We start from the raw sequence: 17,559 nt of genomic DNA on the forward strand, positions 1-17,559 counted from the left end.
AAGGTTTAAATAGACTTCTTCAAAGAAGATCTACAAATGGCCAATAAGTACATGAAAAGATGCTCAACATTAGTTCTTAGGGAAAAGATAATCAAATCAAAATGGGATACCACTCACACTCACTAAAATGGCTATAATCAAAGAACTGAAAATAACAAATACTGAAGATGTCGAGAAACTGGAACCTTTCTGTGTTGCTGATGGTAATGTAAAATGGTGTAGCTACTGTGGAAAACTGGTAAACAGAATTATTGCATGACCCAGAAATTCCTACTTCTAGGGATATATCTAAAGAACTGACAACATCTATTTAAACAAAAATTACACACAGCAGCATTATTCACAATAGCCAAAAGGGGAAACAACCCAAGTGTCCATTAATGGATGAATGGATAAACAAAGTGTGGTATATCCAAACAATGAAAAATTATTCAGCCTTAAAAAGGAATGAAGCAGTGACACATACTACAACATAGATTAGCCTTGAAAAAACAATTAAAGAAGTCAGACATAAAAGACCACATATTACATGATTTCATTTATATGAAATGTCCAGTATAGGCCAATCCATACACAGAGAATGGATTAGTGGTTACCCGGGGCAGGGGGCAGTGTGTGTATGGTAGGGGTGGAATGGGAGTGACTGATTAATGGGTCCAGGGTTTCTATTTGGGATGATGAAAAAGTTCTGAACTAGACAGAGGCGATGGATGTACAATTTAATGCCACTGAACTGTACACTTTAAAATGACAAGTTGCCTGGCTGGCATGGCTCAGTGGTTAAGTGTCGACCTATGAACCAGGAGGTTACTGTTCGATTCCCTGTCAGGGCATATGCCCGAGTTGTGGGCTGGATCCCAGTTGGGGGCGTGCAGGAGGCAGCCAATCAACAATTCTCTCTAATCATTGATGTTTCTATTTCTCTCTCCCTCTCCCTTCCTCTCTGAAATCAATAAAATATATTTTTTAAAAAATGATAAGTTGTAGGTATATTTTACCACAATTTAAAAAATACAGTATGGTAAGCCTCAAACACCTTTGCCAGAAAATAAAAAAGTACTCAAATATGCAGGGGTGTTTTGAAAGGACAAGGAGGCAGCTGAAAAGTGCTCCTACCAGCCAAATATGGGACAATTTTGGCATCAAATAAGTAAGATTTCATGAATTCATACGCATAAGGACAGGAAAAAAAAAATCGCTGCTCATCAAGGTAAAAATGGATTCAGTCAGGAATCAAGCAGGTGAGAGTCTGATGGGGGAAATAAGAGGTTTACATAGTCTTAAAATATCTCCCCACAAATTACTTAATAATCACAAAAGGAAAAATACCAGCAGTAGAGTGGAGAAACCAGGTAACACCTTAACCAAATGATTATATGGAAGCAAAAGAATAGTGTGTGCCTCTGGACATGATACTGAGAGGAAATGACACCTCCCATGTGGGATTCTGGTTAAATATGCATGAACTGAATCTAATCAGACAAAAACACAGAGATAATCTAAGAAAACTGGCCTGCATTTTAAAAACATGGCACTTTTGCTGTAATAAATCTTATCCCAAGTACAACTGTAAAAAAAACAAAAATAAAACAAGCAAACACATGTAGTGTCATGAAAGAAAAAGAAAGGTTGTGTAGCTGTTACAGATGGAAGGACACAACTAAATGAAATATGGGGTACTGGACTGGATCTGATACCAAGAAAAAAATGCTAAAAGATATAGTTGGGACAACTGACAAAAACAGAACTTGGCTGTGTATTGATGAAAGTATTAATTACTTAAATGTTAACTAGCCGGATTTGACAACATTCTCTGGTTATGTTTTTGGGAAAATCCCACTAAAGTAATGAGGGTAAAGGCCCTGTCCAAGTAGCTCAGTTGGTTAGAGCAGTGGTCGCCAACCACTGGTGGTCCATGAGGTCTGAAAGGTTGGCGACCGCTGGGTTGAGTGCTGTCCCCATATGCCAAGGCCACAGGTTCGATCCCAGTCAGGGCACATACAAGAATCAACTGATAAGAATGCATAAATAAGTGGAACTATAAATTGATCTCTCTCTTCTCACAAAAAAATAAAAATACATCAATAAAGTATTAAGGATAAAATGAATCTACTATCAAATGGACCAGGAGAAAAATGGCACATATATGGAGAGGAACAGAATGATGAAGCATAAAGAGCAATGCTAAAAAAAAATGAGTGAAGGGTACTGGAAATTCTTTGAACTATTCTTGCTAATTTCCTATGTCTGAAATATTTCAAAATAAGAAGTGAATAAACTTGCAGTGCTATGAGAGAGGCACGCCCAGGGTGGAGTCTGGGGTGAAGTGGGGTGAGGACTAGAGGGAGTGCTTTCTGGTGAAGGTGACTGGGGAGATAAGTCTTAACAAGCTTCATGTGCTGGGGATGGTTAAGGGTGTGGAGGTTTTGTGGAGAAGGAGATTCCATTTAGAGGGCTATACATGGAGGCCTGAGAGGATGAGAGAAGTGGGTGGGTTGGGGCCTACAACTAATTTAGAATAGAGGAAGCATGACATCCATGTGGGCAAGCTTTGCCATAGAGAGGCTTTACCTCTCATAGAAAAACTGATTAAGGTGCTATCTCCATTTCCCACAGGATAAAGAGACTCAGGGAGGGAGGGAGAAGGGTAATGAGAGAAATCTTGGATGTCATCTATGTACATTCAAGGACACATATGCTGGAGGCTGAGAGCTGGTGAGGGCTGAGTTCAATGAAAAGGTGTGGAATGAGAAGAGAGCTGAAGGAGGATTCTGGACAATGTTAACATTTAGGATATGGGTGGAGAAATAAAAAAAGAAGAAAACAAAAAGGCAAATGACCAGTGGGTGCAGAAACAAACAAACAAAATCAAGAAAAGACAATGTCTTGGAAATGGGAAAAGCAGCTTCAAGAGGGACGATTTCTGACCCAGACTGCCAGCTGCCATGAGTCTGTACTTCCTTTCGCCCTTTCTGGAAGCCCCTTCAGCTGGAAGGCCCTCATCCCTGCTCATCTTTAATCCCCAGATTCCACACTGGAACCAGCCCTTTTCCATAACACCTGGTACTGTAGTTGATGGTGTTCCTGCTGTTTCCCCCACTGGATTTTAAATTCCTGAGCCCTGAATTCTCCCTCATATCTACATATCCTCAGAGTACCCAAAGTTGTGGCTGACAGATAATAAGCCCTCAGTAGTACCATTCACAAGACTTCTCTCTCCCCTTCTCCCTTCCTCTCTGAAATAAATATATTAAAAACAAAAAACAAAAACAACAAGTGCCTGCATTGATGCCTTCTTGATGGTTAGCCAATGGACATGGGTTAGCTGAAGGAGCTGTGGACAGGGACAAAAGCAATCATTTCGATTTTTGCTTGAGTGTATGATTTTAAAAAACCTCGCACTAAATAACTTTTGAAAAGTAACATGTCTGTGCATAGTATGGGTGAACCAAAGAAAGACATCTGTAATTGATAGATCTGCCCTTCCCCCTACTGGTGGGCGGAGTATGACGTAACCTGCAGCCAGGAAATACCTGAGTGACTAACCATGTACCTTATATGGACTATACATTGAACCACCAATCAACACCTACCAAGTACCCTAAGCCCTTGTTCTTATATGGACCATACATTAAGCCACCAATCAGCGCGTGCCGAGTACACTAAGCCCCCATTCCTTCCCATTCCTTCCCATTCCTTCCCATTCCTCCCCTCAAAAGGTTTGCTCACCTCTGCAGGGGTTGCTGTTCTCCCATTGCGAGACAGCCCGGCAGGTCTTTTCCCCTAATAAAGCCTGTAATCCTGGTTTTTGGCTCCCGACTGGTCTCTCAATAATGTTTTGGAAGTATTAATATATTTAAAACAAAGGATGAATAGTCTTTAAAACACTTACTTCTGGAGTTAAATGTACTTCCATAGGTGTATATGTTGGCCAGTATCCCATAGTAAGTATATTTACTGTTAGATCTATAGAGCCTGGGTCACTCTGATTCTGCATATACTAAAAGCAAAGAAAATGAAGACAAAATAATTTTAGAATATCATAAAAACCTATAAAAAGGCAAATGGTATTTTTGCCTTCATAATATTTTTTCTTTTTTGGTTATGTCACCAATATAAGATATCATTAAACTCATTTAAATCTAATTTTCATTATACATATTTAGGGATTATTTTTCTTTTTCATTTTGAATTTAGGTTATTTGACTACGTGAGACATTAACAGTATAATTTTTTTAAGGATGAGAATTTTACCTAATTTATGTAAGTATTTACATACTTTACATAATCATTTCACATAATTTAAAGTGGGATACTTTTAAAAAAGCTGTTATACTTGAAAAAAACAGAACTTGCCTGCTTGAAATGAATCATGATGTCCTTGGAGAGCTCCATGTCCTTGAACATGCCTTCCAGTTTGCTGGTGAAAGCAGCACCACATTCTAGGACATAAGTGAAGGGTGGGTGAAAAACACCAGGAGCAACATGTTGTTAAGTGCAATAAATTCCCAGCCCAGAGGAAGGACAGAACCCCAGATTCCACATGCTTACCATGCTTTAGTTTTGACAACATAGATTTTTCAGCATCGACTGAGGCACTTTTTCCCACAAGGAGTCTTTTTGCCAAATCTTTTTTATAAAATGCTTCAAAGACATCTTTACCTATTTATAACCAAATGAAAATAACATTAGACAATTGATATGCAAATGTTCACTTTAACTGCTGAAAAACCCTAAGAAATGCTCATTCTGATGCAAGCCAGCTCTAATTTCACTGAATCCTTGTGTTAAATTTCCACAAAGAAAATACTTTTTATTTAATCAAATATGAAAGTGGAAATGTTTTAGCCAATTTTTCTCAAGAAAAGAAAAGGCCCAAATATTTAAATATATGTTTTTATTATGTAGCATTTTCTATATACCCAATGTTAATAAGAACAAGAGTATTTCTCACCATGAATAAACCTGAATATTATCATGATTTTGTCAAGGATCCTCTCCAGCTCTTCATCTGTTGCTTCTTTATTACCCGCTCTCAATTTTGAATCAACATGTTTTGCTGTAAAATTAAGAGTTCAAATTATTTGAAAAATAATCATTTGTTATATGTTCTATTTTTTTCTAAATAGAAAAAAAATTTTAATTTCTACAAGTCAAAATTGGACATTAACACCCTGGACCTTTTCCAACGTGATATTATTATATGACATAAAGGCAAATATCTGATAGTCTAAGACAGTGGTCGGCAAACTCATTAGTCAACAGAGCCAAATATCAACAGTCCAATGATTGAAATTTCTTTTGAGAGCCAAATTTTTTAAACTTAAACTATATAGGTAGGTACATTGTTATTAACGTAATTAGGGTACTCCTAAGCTGGCCTTTGCTAAAAATGTCCTCAATCTGAGGGGTCGACCTCAGAGAACGTACCCCCACTTCTTCTAACACCACTTCTTCAAAATAGGCTCGCCCAGGCCGAAAAACGACTTCTGCGCATGGGCCACGAAGTTTCAATCGCACTGTACGTGCGCTCCCGCACGTGGTATTTTGTGGAAGAGCCACACTCAAGGGGCCAAAGAGCCGCATGTGGCTCTCGAGCCGCGGTTTGCCGACTACTGGTCTAAGACATGTTCTTTCAAATCATGTGAGAATGAATACTTTAATTACATGCTTCAGTTTCATAACACATTTTGCTTCAGGAACTGGTATGTCCCATCTTCAAGATGTGGTATAAGAAATTTGGATAAGACTCTTAAAGGATTTTTTTCAGGGCTTCATGTGATTATATCCATGGTGACAATGTCTTATCCCTGAATGCAGGGATTAGAGCAATTCTACTCTGGTTTCCTGTTTGACACAAATCAACCATGACCTGGCTTAAGGAAGGGAAAACCCAAGAATTTAATAAGCCCAGCTCCCAAGAGTTAAACATTTATCTTTAGAGAAACAACTCTTAAAGTGGCACAAGAGCCAAATTAAATTACCTTGTGAATTTCTATTGTTGTTTTTATTTGTATTCTTTATATATATTTTTAAAAAATATTCTGAATATACACAAAAGTAGATAATTGTACAATGAACTCCATGTTCCCATCATAACACCTTCAATAATAATCAACACAAGCCCAATTTTGTATCACTGTATAGATCCTTCTTTACCCTTTGCCACCTGTCAATTTTTAAAAACTTTTACTAACTAGTGAAATTCTATGAATCCTAAATATATTTTGATGTTATCATGACATAATTGTATAAAGTAGTAATTTAAAAACTTTCATCTTAGAAACAGAAAACCTAAATAGACCAATTACTAGTAAGGAGACTGAATCAGCAATCAAAAACCTCCCAACAAATAAAAATCCAGGACCAGAAGGCTTTACTGATGAATTCTTCCAAACATTAAAAAGAAAAATTGCCCTAGCTGGTTTGGCTTAGGGGATAGAGCAGTGATGGCGAACCTTTTGAGCTCGGCGTGTCAGCATTTTGAAAAACCCTAACTTAACTCTGGTGCCGTGTCACATATAGAAATTTTTTGATATTTGCAACCATAGTAAAACAAAGACTTATATTTTTGATATTTATTTTATATATTTAAATGCCACTTAAAGAAAAATCAACCAAAAAAATGAGTTCGCGTGTCACCTCTGACATGCGTCATAGGTTCGCCATCACTGGGATAGAGTGTCAGCCTGCGGACTGAAGGGTCCTGGGTTTGATTCTAGTCAAGGGCACATGCCCAGGTTGTGGGCTTGATCCCCAGTAGGGGGCATGTTGGAGGCAACCAATCAATGATTCTCTCTCAATCACTGATGTTCCTCTCTCTCTCCCCCTCTCTGAAATCAATAAAAAAATATTTTTAAAAATTAATACCTATCCTTCCCAAACTCTTCCAAAAAAAAAAAAAAAAACAGAAGAGGAAGGAACAATTTCAAACACATTTGCAAGGCCAGCATTACCTTGATACCAAAACCAGACAGGGACACCATAAATAAAGACAGTAACAGGCCAATATCCCTGATGAACATAGATGTAAATTCTCAACAAAATATTAGCAAAACAGATTCAATAATACATTAAAATGATCATAGTCCATAACAAAGTGGAATTTATTCCAGGTATGAAAGGATGGTTCTGTACATCAATCAATGTGATACAGTACATTAACCCAATGAAGGACAAAAATTATATGATCATTTCAATAAATGCAGAAAATGCATTTGGTAAAATTTACATCCATCTATATATATACTAGCAAAAGCCTAAACGACCATCCGACCATTCACTATGATGCGCACTGACCACCAGGGGGCAGACACTAAACACAGAAGCTGCCAAGCTGTGGTGACTTGGCAGCTGCAGTTCTTGGGTGACGCACCTGGAATCAGAGAGGAGGGAGTCCAATTCTGGGGTGTGTCACCCGAGAACCGCCCTCTCGCAATCCGGGACCCCTAGGGGGATGTCAGAGAGCTGGTTTTTGCCCGATCCCCACAGGTCAGGCTGAGGGACCCCAACAGTGCACGAATCCGTGCACCGGGCCTCTAGTTTATGATAAAACTCTCAACAAAGTGGGCATAGAGGGACATGTAAAGCTGTAAGATTTTCCTAAAAGATCAGTAAAGACAAGGATGCCCATTCTCACCACTTTTATTTATTTATTTAGTTTTCAGAAAAGCAAGCAAAAATTTACTGATCACAGCAAAAATATACTTAGGAAAGTGAAACAAGGAAGGGCATGAGGAATAGGAGAGCCTAGGCTGGGCTACTTTGGCTCACTGGGAAGTCAAAGATTAGAGAGCCTTTGAGATAGGTTCAAGGGGTTAGCCCCTGCCCACTGCTCCCCTGGCTGCAAGACTTGGGGGCCTCTTAGAAGTTAGGGGATATGTGCCTTTGGGGGAAGAGGTGAAAGGGAATGGCATGGGCGTGCTCACTGGAGGGGGAGAACTCTCAACACTTTTGTACAACACTAGAGACCCAATGCACGAAATTCGTGCAAGGGCCTTGGCCCTGGCCCCCGCCAAGGGCTTCTGTTGCTTCTAACTCGGCCCCCATCCCCTACAGCTTTGTCTGGAAGGACGTCTGGTCTAATTAGCACATTACGCTTTTATTATTATAGATAATAGTGGAAGTCTTTGCCACAGCAATTAGGCAAGAAGAAGAAATAAAAGGCATCCAAATAGAAAAGAAAGAAAATTGTCACTATTGGCAAATAAGATACCATGTAAAAACCTAAAGATTTCACCAAAAAAAAAGTTAGAATAAATTAATCCAGTACAGTCACAGGACACAAAATCAATACACAAAAATCTGTGGCTATATTCTAATAATAAACTATCAGAAAGAGAACTTAAGAAAACAACCCTATTTACAATTATATAAAAAACAATACAAAGTATAGAAATAAACTGAACAAGCAGTGAAAGATCTGTACACTAAAAACTATTAGATACTGATAAAAGAAACTGAGAGGACACAATGGAAAGATAGTCTATGCTCATGAATTGGAAGAATTAATACTTTTAAAATGTCAATACTACCTAAAGCAATCTATAGGTTCAGTGTAATCCTTATCAAAATTCCAATGGCATAGTCACAGAACTAGAACAAATAATACTAAAATTAGTATGCAACCACAAAAGATCCCGAATAGCCAAAGCAATCTTGAGGAAGAACAACAAAGGGGGATGTATCATGCTCCCTGGTTTCAAAATATACTACAAACCTACAGTAATCAAAACAATATGGTATTGGAACAGAAACACACATACAGGACAATGGAACAGAATTGAGAGCACAGAAATAAACCACATATACAGACAATTTATGACAAAGGAGCCATGAATATACAATACTGGAGAAAGGATAGAATCTTCATTAAGGAATTAAAACACAAGTTACAAACTGGGAAAAATGTTTGCCAACCTTATGTCTGATAAAGGAGGACTCATATACAGAGAGTGCATTTATATTGAAAAAAACCTGTTTCATCTCAAAATATGTTCTTTTGAGATCCCATCCAATTTAATCCTATTTTAATACTAATCAGAGAATGCAAAGATAGTGACTAATAGTATCTCATGTTAAATATTATCTGGAGATTGATAAAGGTATCATCATAATACAGAGGCATCCTATACAACAAACTTCAATCCAATTTCTGAGCAGAAATTACAAGTAATCAAGTCAGAGGTTCAAGGTTTATTTCTATAAACTATAGATCTGGAACTGTTAGAACAGGAAATGCAGACTAGGCTAAATCTTTGTCCCTTTTTTCTTTTTCTAACTTATCTTTATTATTGAAAGTATATAGATGTCCCCTTCCCCATCCCCGTTTACCCACTCCGCCCTCTCCAGCCCCTCCCCAGGCCTTCACAGCACTATTGTCTGTCCATGGGTTATGTAAGTTCTTTGTTTAATCTCTTCCTGCCCGACCCCTCCTTCCCTCTGAAATACTTCAGTCTGCTCCATGCTTCTATGTCTCTGGATCTATTTTGTTCATCAGTTTATTAAGTTCATTAGATTCCACATATAAGTGGGATCATGTGATACTTGTCGTTCTCTGACTGGCTTATTTCACTTGGCATATTACTCTCCACATCCCTCCATGCTGTCTCAAAGGGTAAGAGATCTTTCCTATAGCTGCATATATTCCATTGTGTAAATGTACCACAGCTTTTTTAACCACTCATCTACTGATGGGCACTTGGGATGTTTCCAGATCTTAGCTATTGTAAATAATGCTGCCATGAACATAAGGTTGCAGATATTCTTTCTGATTGGTTTCAGGCTTCTTCGGATATATTCCTAGAAGTGGAATTACTGGGTCAAATGGCAGTTCCATTTTTAATTTTTTGAGGGAACTCTACACCATTTTCCATAGTGGTTGTACCAGTCTACATTCCCACTAACAGTGTACTAAAGTTCCTTTTTCCTCCACATCCTTGCCAGCATTTATTATTTGTTGATTTATTGATGGTAGCCATTCTGGCAGGTATAAGGTGGTACCTCATTGTCATTCTCATTTGCATCTCTCTTATAATTAGGGATGTTGAGCATTTTTTCATATGTCGCTTGGACATTTGTATATCCTCTTTGGAGAAGCATCTATTCAGGTCCTCTCTCCAGTATTTTTTTAAAAATATATTTTTATTGATTTCAGAGAGGAAGGGAGAGGGAGAGAAAGAAACATCAATGATGAGAGAGAATCATTGATCAGCTGCCTCCTGCACACACCCTATTGGGGATCGAGCCCACAACCTGGGCATGTGCCCTTGACTGGAATCAAACCTGGGACCCTTCAAGTCCGCAGGCCGACGTTCTATCCACTGAGCCAAACTGCCTAGGGCAGTGGTCGGCAAACTGCGGCTCGCGAGCCACATGTGGCTCTTTGGCCCCTTGAGTGTGGCTCTTTCACAAAATACCATGTGCGGGCACGCATGTACAGTGCGCTTGAAACTTCGTGGCCCATGCGCAGAAGTTGGTATTTTGTGGAAGAGCCACGCTCAAGGGGCCAAAGAGCCGCATGTGGCTCGCAAGCCGCAGTTTGCCGACCACTGGCTAGGGCTCTCCAGTTTTTAATTGGGTTGTTTGTCTTCATGATATTGTACTTAGAAAACTCTAAAGACTCCACCAAAAAAATTACTAGATTAATAAACGAATTCTGCAATGCAGCAGGATACAAAATTAACACCTAGAAATCAATGGCACTTTTATACACCAATAATGATTTCTTAGAAAGAGAAAAAAGAAAAAAAAAATCCATTTACCACTGCAACAAAAAAGTTAAGATACTTAGGAATAAACTTAACCAAGGAGGTAAAAGACCTGTACTCAGAAAACTACAGGATGTTGGAAAAAGAGACAGAAGATATAAACAAGTGGAAAAATATACCGTGTTCACGGGTTGGTAAAATTAACCATCATTAAAATGTACATACTACCTAAAGCAACCTATAGATTCAATGCAGGCCCTATTAAAATACCAATGGCAAATTTCACAGATCTAGAATAAATACTCCAAAAATTCATATGGAACCAAAAAGACCCCAAATAGCCACAGCAATCTTGAGAAAGAAGAAAAAAGTTGGAGGGAATCACAATACTGGATATCAAACTATACTACAAAGCCACTGTACTCAGCTTGGTATTGACACAAGAACAGGCAGGCATATAGATCAATGGAAGAGAACAGAGACCCCAGAAATTGACCCAAACTATTATGCTCAATTAATATTTGACAAAGGAGGCAAGATTATACAATGGAGTGAAGACAGTCTCTTCAATAAATGGTGTTGGGAAAATTGGACAGGAACATGCAAAAAAATGAAACTAGATCACCATCTTACACCATATACAAGAATAAGCTCAAAATGGATAAAAGACTTAAATGTAAGTGTGAAATCATAAAAATCCTAGAAAAAAACATAGGCAGCAAAATATCAGACATCTCACGTAGCAGAATTTTCACAGATACATCCTTAGTGCAAGAGAACAAAGGAAAAAAATAAACAAATGGAACTATATTAAACTAAAAAGCTTCTGCACAGTAAAAGAAACCAGCATCAAAATGAAAAGGTAACCTACTGTATGGGAGAACATATTTGCCAATGATACATCTGATAAGGGGTTAATTTCCAAAATATATAAAGTACTCATACAACTCAACAAAAGGAAGACAAACAACCCAATTAAAAAATGGGCAGAGGACCTTTTTCTTTGTGAAGACAAACCTCATTTCTTACAGAATTACTACTACATTCTCCCTATGGAAATACCATGTACTGTATACATACAGATATGTGTATATACAAAAAAAAAATATAACACACGTGTATAAATGGTTTTTTGAAAATGTGTCCCCTAATAAGGTGTGATACAAAGTCTTCCCCTAGCATGAAGAGCTTGGAAAAAAAAAGTATTTTTAATTCTCATCCGAGGATTTTAGAGGGAGAGGGAGAGAACATCAATTTGAGAGAAACATCGAATGGTTGCTTCTCAGAGTGAACCCGCAACCTGGGTATATGCCCTGACTAGGTATCGAACCTGCCACTCTTCAGTGTACCGGATGATGCTCCAGTCAACTGAGCCACACCAGCCAGAGCAGGAGCTTGAATATTTTGAGAAAAAATTTTGCTTGAGTTATGCCTTACTTTCACATATTAAAAAAATGTATAGAAACATGTTTCTCTACCGATTAGTTCTGCGGGCTTATTTGGCCTCTTGTTGATAAACGTTTCAAAGGATTCCTTCATCAAGTTGATGAACTTCTCATTCCTCTGAAAGCATACTTCTATCACATGGTCCACTCTGTCCTTAAAATCCAGCAGGTCCTGAACCATATCTTTATCTTTTTCAGGATTGATAACAATCGTTGTCCCAAAAGTCTACAAAAACAAACACACACCAAGTCATCAACAGGTTTATGATACCACATATTATTTTCTCCTGCTATTAAACAATCATGACAGTGGAAAAATTTCATAAATTCAGTCTGCATTCTAAAAATTAAGTGAATATTATAGTTCCCCCCTTATCTTTGGGGGACATGTTCCAAGATCCAAGTAGATATCTGAAACCATGGAGAGTACCGAACCATATATATTGTGCATGTGTGTGTGTACACACACACACACACACACAGTTTTTTCCTATATATACATACAATTTAAGGCTTCTTTTTGGCATTATCTGATTGCCAGTATCACTACTCTTGCACTTTGGGCCATTATTAAGTAAAATAAGGGTTATCTAAACCCCAAGCACTGTGTACTAAGTGACCAATGGGTGGATAGTATATACTGGGTGGATATGCTGAACAAAGGGATGACTCATATCCCAAGTGGGACAGGCTGAGATTTCACCATGCTACTCAGAATGGCTCACAATTTAATACTTATGAATTGCTTATTTCTGAAATTTTCCATTTAATGTTTTTGGAACACAAGTGACTACAGGTAACTGAAACCACAAAGAGTGTTACAATTCTGCTTCTGGAAGAATTTATAAATCCCTGGAACATTTTCTATTGTTTTTTTGAAGAACTTTTTACATATGAATTCTTCAAATAGATATTAATTCCCATCAACACATCCATTTGGACTTCGTGGCTATAGTTTTCTTTCTCCTTCACTTCTAATTATAAACAGCATGGTTTTTAGCCTGTATTTTAAATAAAAAATGCTATATTAAAATAAATATTACTAAAATTCTATGTGTGACAATAATAGTTAGCTGTTTGAGGACATAAACTACGAGTTTGAAGAGGTGTTGAATATAATTAATCAATGTAATACATATTTTTGAAAAACTAGTCTTGCCCGGGCGCAGTGGCTCAGGTGGCTGAGTGTCATCCTGAGCACCGAAAGGTTGCTGGGTCGATTCCTCATCAGGGCACATACCTGATCCCCAGTTAGGGCACATATAAAAAGCAACCAATTGATGTTTCTTTCTCTCTCTCTCTCTCTCTCTCCATATCCTCGGCTGAGGATTAAAAGAAAAAAAGAAAAAAAATGGTCTTAAGTATACACTACACATCATTTATGCAGGTCAAGGCAGACTATTGGTGAAAAGGTAGAAATACATTAGCATAAATACCTTCTGGAAAGGAACACTGTAACACTATGACCACCAGGGGGGGAGGGACTTACTTTTCACTCTACCCTTTGTACTGACTGCATTTAAAAATAATGTACACACACTGCCAAGATCAGCTTTATTTTGATAACGACACTGTGCTGAATGTAACTTCCTATTTTGTCCTTATCTTATGGACACTCAGGAACGGTGGTCACATCACTGATTTTTTACTACCCAAACTAAAAATTGCAAAGGTTTCCTGTTCCCTGAGGACTACATGTTGGCAAAATCCTAAATCTCTATTAATTAGCCTTTCCTTAATATAAAGTTTCATTGCCAATCCAGCTTAAGTCAGTCATGAGTTTTAGCTCAATATCGTTGTATAGAATCTTGAGGTGGTGGTGCGCATGTGTGTACAAGCTTTCAACATGTAAAATAGTAAGTAGCTCCAGGCCTGATATTCCAAAAAGCAGTATGAAAGCTTTATCTTTTTATCTCATTGAAATATTCCTTGTGATAGAGATTCTCACGCAGTAGAAATACGACATTGTCTATTTTCCTCTGATGATAACCTTTGGCAAAACAATGGGGCAGCATCACTACCAGGATGTTAGTATTGATACAATCTACCCATCTTATCCAGATTGTCCCAGTTTTAACTGAAACTAACTTTTGTATGGATTTAGTTTTTATCACCTGTGCAGATCTGTGTACCCTTCACCACTGTCAAGATACCACAAGGAATCCTTCTGTTGCCTTTTTTATAACCATACATGTACATAACTGTTGGGGGCCAGATGTAAGCTGGCAAGGTCCTTGCACCTGAAGGGGCTAGCAAGGCTAGGACCCTTACCCACACAGTTTTCCCAGACTTGTTTGGATGGCGATTATCAGTAGAATGAGAACAGCCTTTCATGGCTTACCAAGAAGTCTGTAACTATTTACTGAGATATGCTGTACTGAGAACTTGTCCTTCTGGTGTGACTCTCCCTTAGAGATTAAGAGGAACAAAGAATACATTCCTCTTGATAGACCTCCTATTCAGTGTATTATGTATAAATAGGATTGTGTGGCTAATAAACTTGCTTCAGTTCCTCGAGAGCTGTAGTCCTCCCGATCCCGCTTTCCTGTCTTTCTTTCTTTTCTCAATTCCCACCTCCCTGCCTCAGCCCGGCTCAACCTGTCAGGTTGGCTGTGACACATAACGCATGCTACAGAAACATGAAAGTAATGTTTAAATAATAAATCCTAGATTGCTAGGAAATAAAGTAGCACACACATCAACCTACCAAAATGTGCACTAGTTCTCACTGTGCAAAGGTATGTTTAAAAAGCAGATTCACAAAAATGACTACTGTAGAATGAAATGTATGTAGTTATGCTGATGACAAATAGTCAACCTTTCAAGTCATGTTTATACCAGGATGCTGTTTATCACTGTTTGTGTTATCTTAAGTTTGCACTGCCCCAGCCAGAGTGGCTCAGTGGTTGAGTATCAACCCATGAACCACGAGGTCACTGGTTGATTCTCGGTCAGGGCACATGTCCAGGTTGCAGGCTAGATCCCTGGTGGAGGGCATATAGGAGGCAGCCAATCGATGATGTTTCTTTCTCACTGATGTTTCTATCTCTCTATCCCTCTCGCTTCCACTCTCTCTAAAAACCAATAAAAAGATATTTTTAAAAAGTTTGCACAAGTGATCTGGAAAGAAATGGAAGACTACTATTTACCTGATCACCTGCTATGAAAAAACAAAGGTACCTCCAAACAGTCAAGTTCACTTTGCCCAGGGTATTGCAGTATCCTGAAGATGGGCCACCCACCCCTTGTACAAAGCACAGTTGGTATTACTATCAAGACAAACCCCACACACCTTGATGTACTCGCTCCAGTGCTGAAGCAGGATCTGCTGCCCACCCTTCACTCGGCTAAACAGCTGGTACATCTGAGTGAGGTCAGGCACTCTGTTCTCATCAAGTAAGTGATCAAGTCCTGAGATCACACAGTAAATGTTAGCATATCACATCAGTAAGTCAATGCGAATAATACTTAAACCAGAAAATAGTATGCACCACAAAAAAAGTTAACATGTAATATAAAAAATTAGGGAATATTGCTTATTTCTACACAGGCAAGTTGTTCTAGTGCAATATCTGATAAATCCTATTAAGTGAATCTCATTTTTCTAACCATGGTGGGAGATGTATTCTTTATTTCTTCATGTCACTAAGCAGGGGTGGGAACTTTTTTTCTGTCAAGGGCCATTTGGGTATTTATAACATCATTTGCAGCCCATACAAATTTATCAACTTAAAAATTAGCTTGCTATATTTGGTCAAACATTTAATGAACTCACCCATAATGCCTTGAGAGGGCTAGATCAAAGGATTTCTCGGACCTTATAGGACTTGTGGGCCAGATGTTCCCCACTCTTGCACTAAAGCCTTCTTAATTCACTAAAGTAGCAATAATCTGAAAATGCTCACACCAACTATTTGACCTGGGAGGTTCGTGATTCCAAGTTCCTTCTGATCTAATCCACCAGTCCAAAAGTATATTGTCAAAGAATATGCTATCAAATGTAATCTTTTAGATGATTCATTTTATCCATAGATATAAAACACTGTGAGAGAAAACCATTTATTATTGATTAAACACGGCATTTTAAAAGTTCTTCTTTCCTGTTTTAGGTATTTAGATTTTATAAAACCACAACACCATCGGAACTTTCACAGATTTCCTAAATATTGGCTTTATGATAACAATGGAGAGGCAGCTAAGTTAGAAAAGCAGCGAGCTAGTCATGTTACTTCACAAAATCTCAGATTCTTCTATAAATGGGCACAATGTCCACCCACTGAAGGTGGTTTACAGATGCACACAATGCACTGTGGGTAAAAGTACAGATCCTCACTAAGGGCTCCCATGTTTATTTCTCTAAATTACGTTTCAATCTACTAATGCAGTAACTTTATAACTGTACTGAAACACTAAATAATGTCTTCAAGAATTCAAAAATTACAGCTATTTTTTCAATGCCTCTAATTAAATTTAGATTAAGCTCCCATATATAAAATTCATAATTTTCTTGAAACAATGTATGCAAATTTCTACTATTTACTTGAATCCCTTTTTCTCTTACAAAATTACTCATTAAAAAACACACACCTAGTATGAATTCTGAATGCATTTGTATTAGGTAGACCATTAAGTTGAGGCCTCATTCATGAGCAAGTATACCAGCTTTATAGTTTTCAGTGAGGTATACATAGAAAGACATCCAGATTTACACCCTGCCTCTCAATTTAGGAGCTGTGACTTGAGGCACGATGTTCAAGCTGTTGTTAGCCTCAGTTTTCTTACTTGTAAAATGGGGGTAATGATTTCACTGGGTTGTTCAAAGACCAGAAGATATTTATATGAAGTACAATGGATGCTCAACAATGCAATTCTCTCTTCTTCTGGCATTATATTGTGGTTTCACTTGGAAGTCCCACTTTGACTATCTAGCAAAGTAGAATCCAAACCAGAATATATTTGGGTGCTATTTAGGGCCTCCCCAAAGTTAAACTTTAAGGTTTTCAATACCTTGAAACATTCTGTAGTTCCAAAATGACTTTCAAATGGTAACATTAAATACTTAAGAGTTATAAGAAGTAACAATAAGTACTAGAGTATTATAAATAGTCTCACTGTTGCTGCAAAGCATCAACATTTGAATTACTCTTTAACAAAGCTTTAGGATCACAAGGGGAATGTAAAATTAGCAATATAATGTGTTCTATTTTCTGTTTGCTTATTTTTCCAGGATAATCAGGGTAGAAAAGTGTACTCTGGCTTATGCTGACCACACATCTGGCAGTTTATCTGACACTCAGCTGCTTGAAGGGCATGGGAAGAAGTCCATGAAAATCTAACAGCCTGTCCAGTGATGTACATCTACACCCGCAGCAGCATTCCAAGCATCACCTGTATGTCAGGTACAA

At 38.0% G+C, this 17,559-nt stretch overlaps 1 protein-coding gene across 1 annotated transcript in view; it reads right to left on the bottom strand.

Moving 5' to 3' along the window:
• The window catches only part of CUL4A (cullin 4A), a 58,726-nt gene that overhangs the window by 11,845 nt on the left and 29,322 nt on the right, over positions 1-17,559 (bottom strand). Inside the window, exons 10-15 of the mRNA XM_070408561.1 lie at positions 15,447-15,565; positions 12,188-12,380; positions 4,955-5,059; positions 4,552-4,662; positions 4,357-4,442; positions 3,893-4,000 (exon numbers count right to left, since the gene is read on the bottom strand). Of these exons, the coding sequence (XP_070264662.1) occupies positions 3,893-4,000; positions 4,357-4,442; positions 4,552-4,662; positions 4,955-5,059; positions 12,188-12,380; positions 15,447-15,565 (722 nt within the window). The remainder of the gene's footprint in view (positions 1-3,892; positions 4,001-4,356; positions 4,443-4,551; positions 4,663-4,954; positions 5,060-12,187; positions 12,381-15,446; positions 15,566-17,559) is intronic.

This window comes from Myotis yumanensis, unplaced genomic scaffold, assembly GCF_028538775.1.
Source record: "Myotis yumanensis isolate MYYU_CA2020_CCGP unplaced genomic scaffold, mMyoYum1.0.hap1 SCAF_3, whole genome shotgun sequence".
NCBI classification, from domain to species: domain Eukaryota; kingdom Metazoa; phylum Chordata; class Mammalia; order Chiroptera; family Vespertilionidae; genus Myotis; species Myotis yumanensis.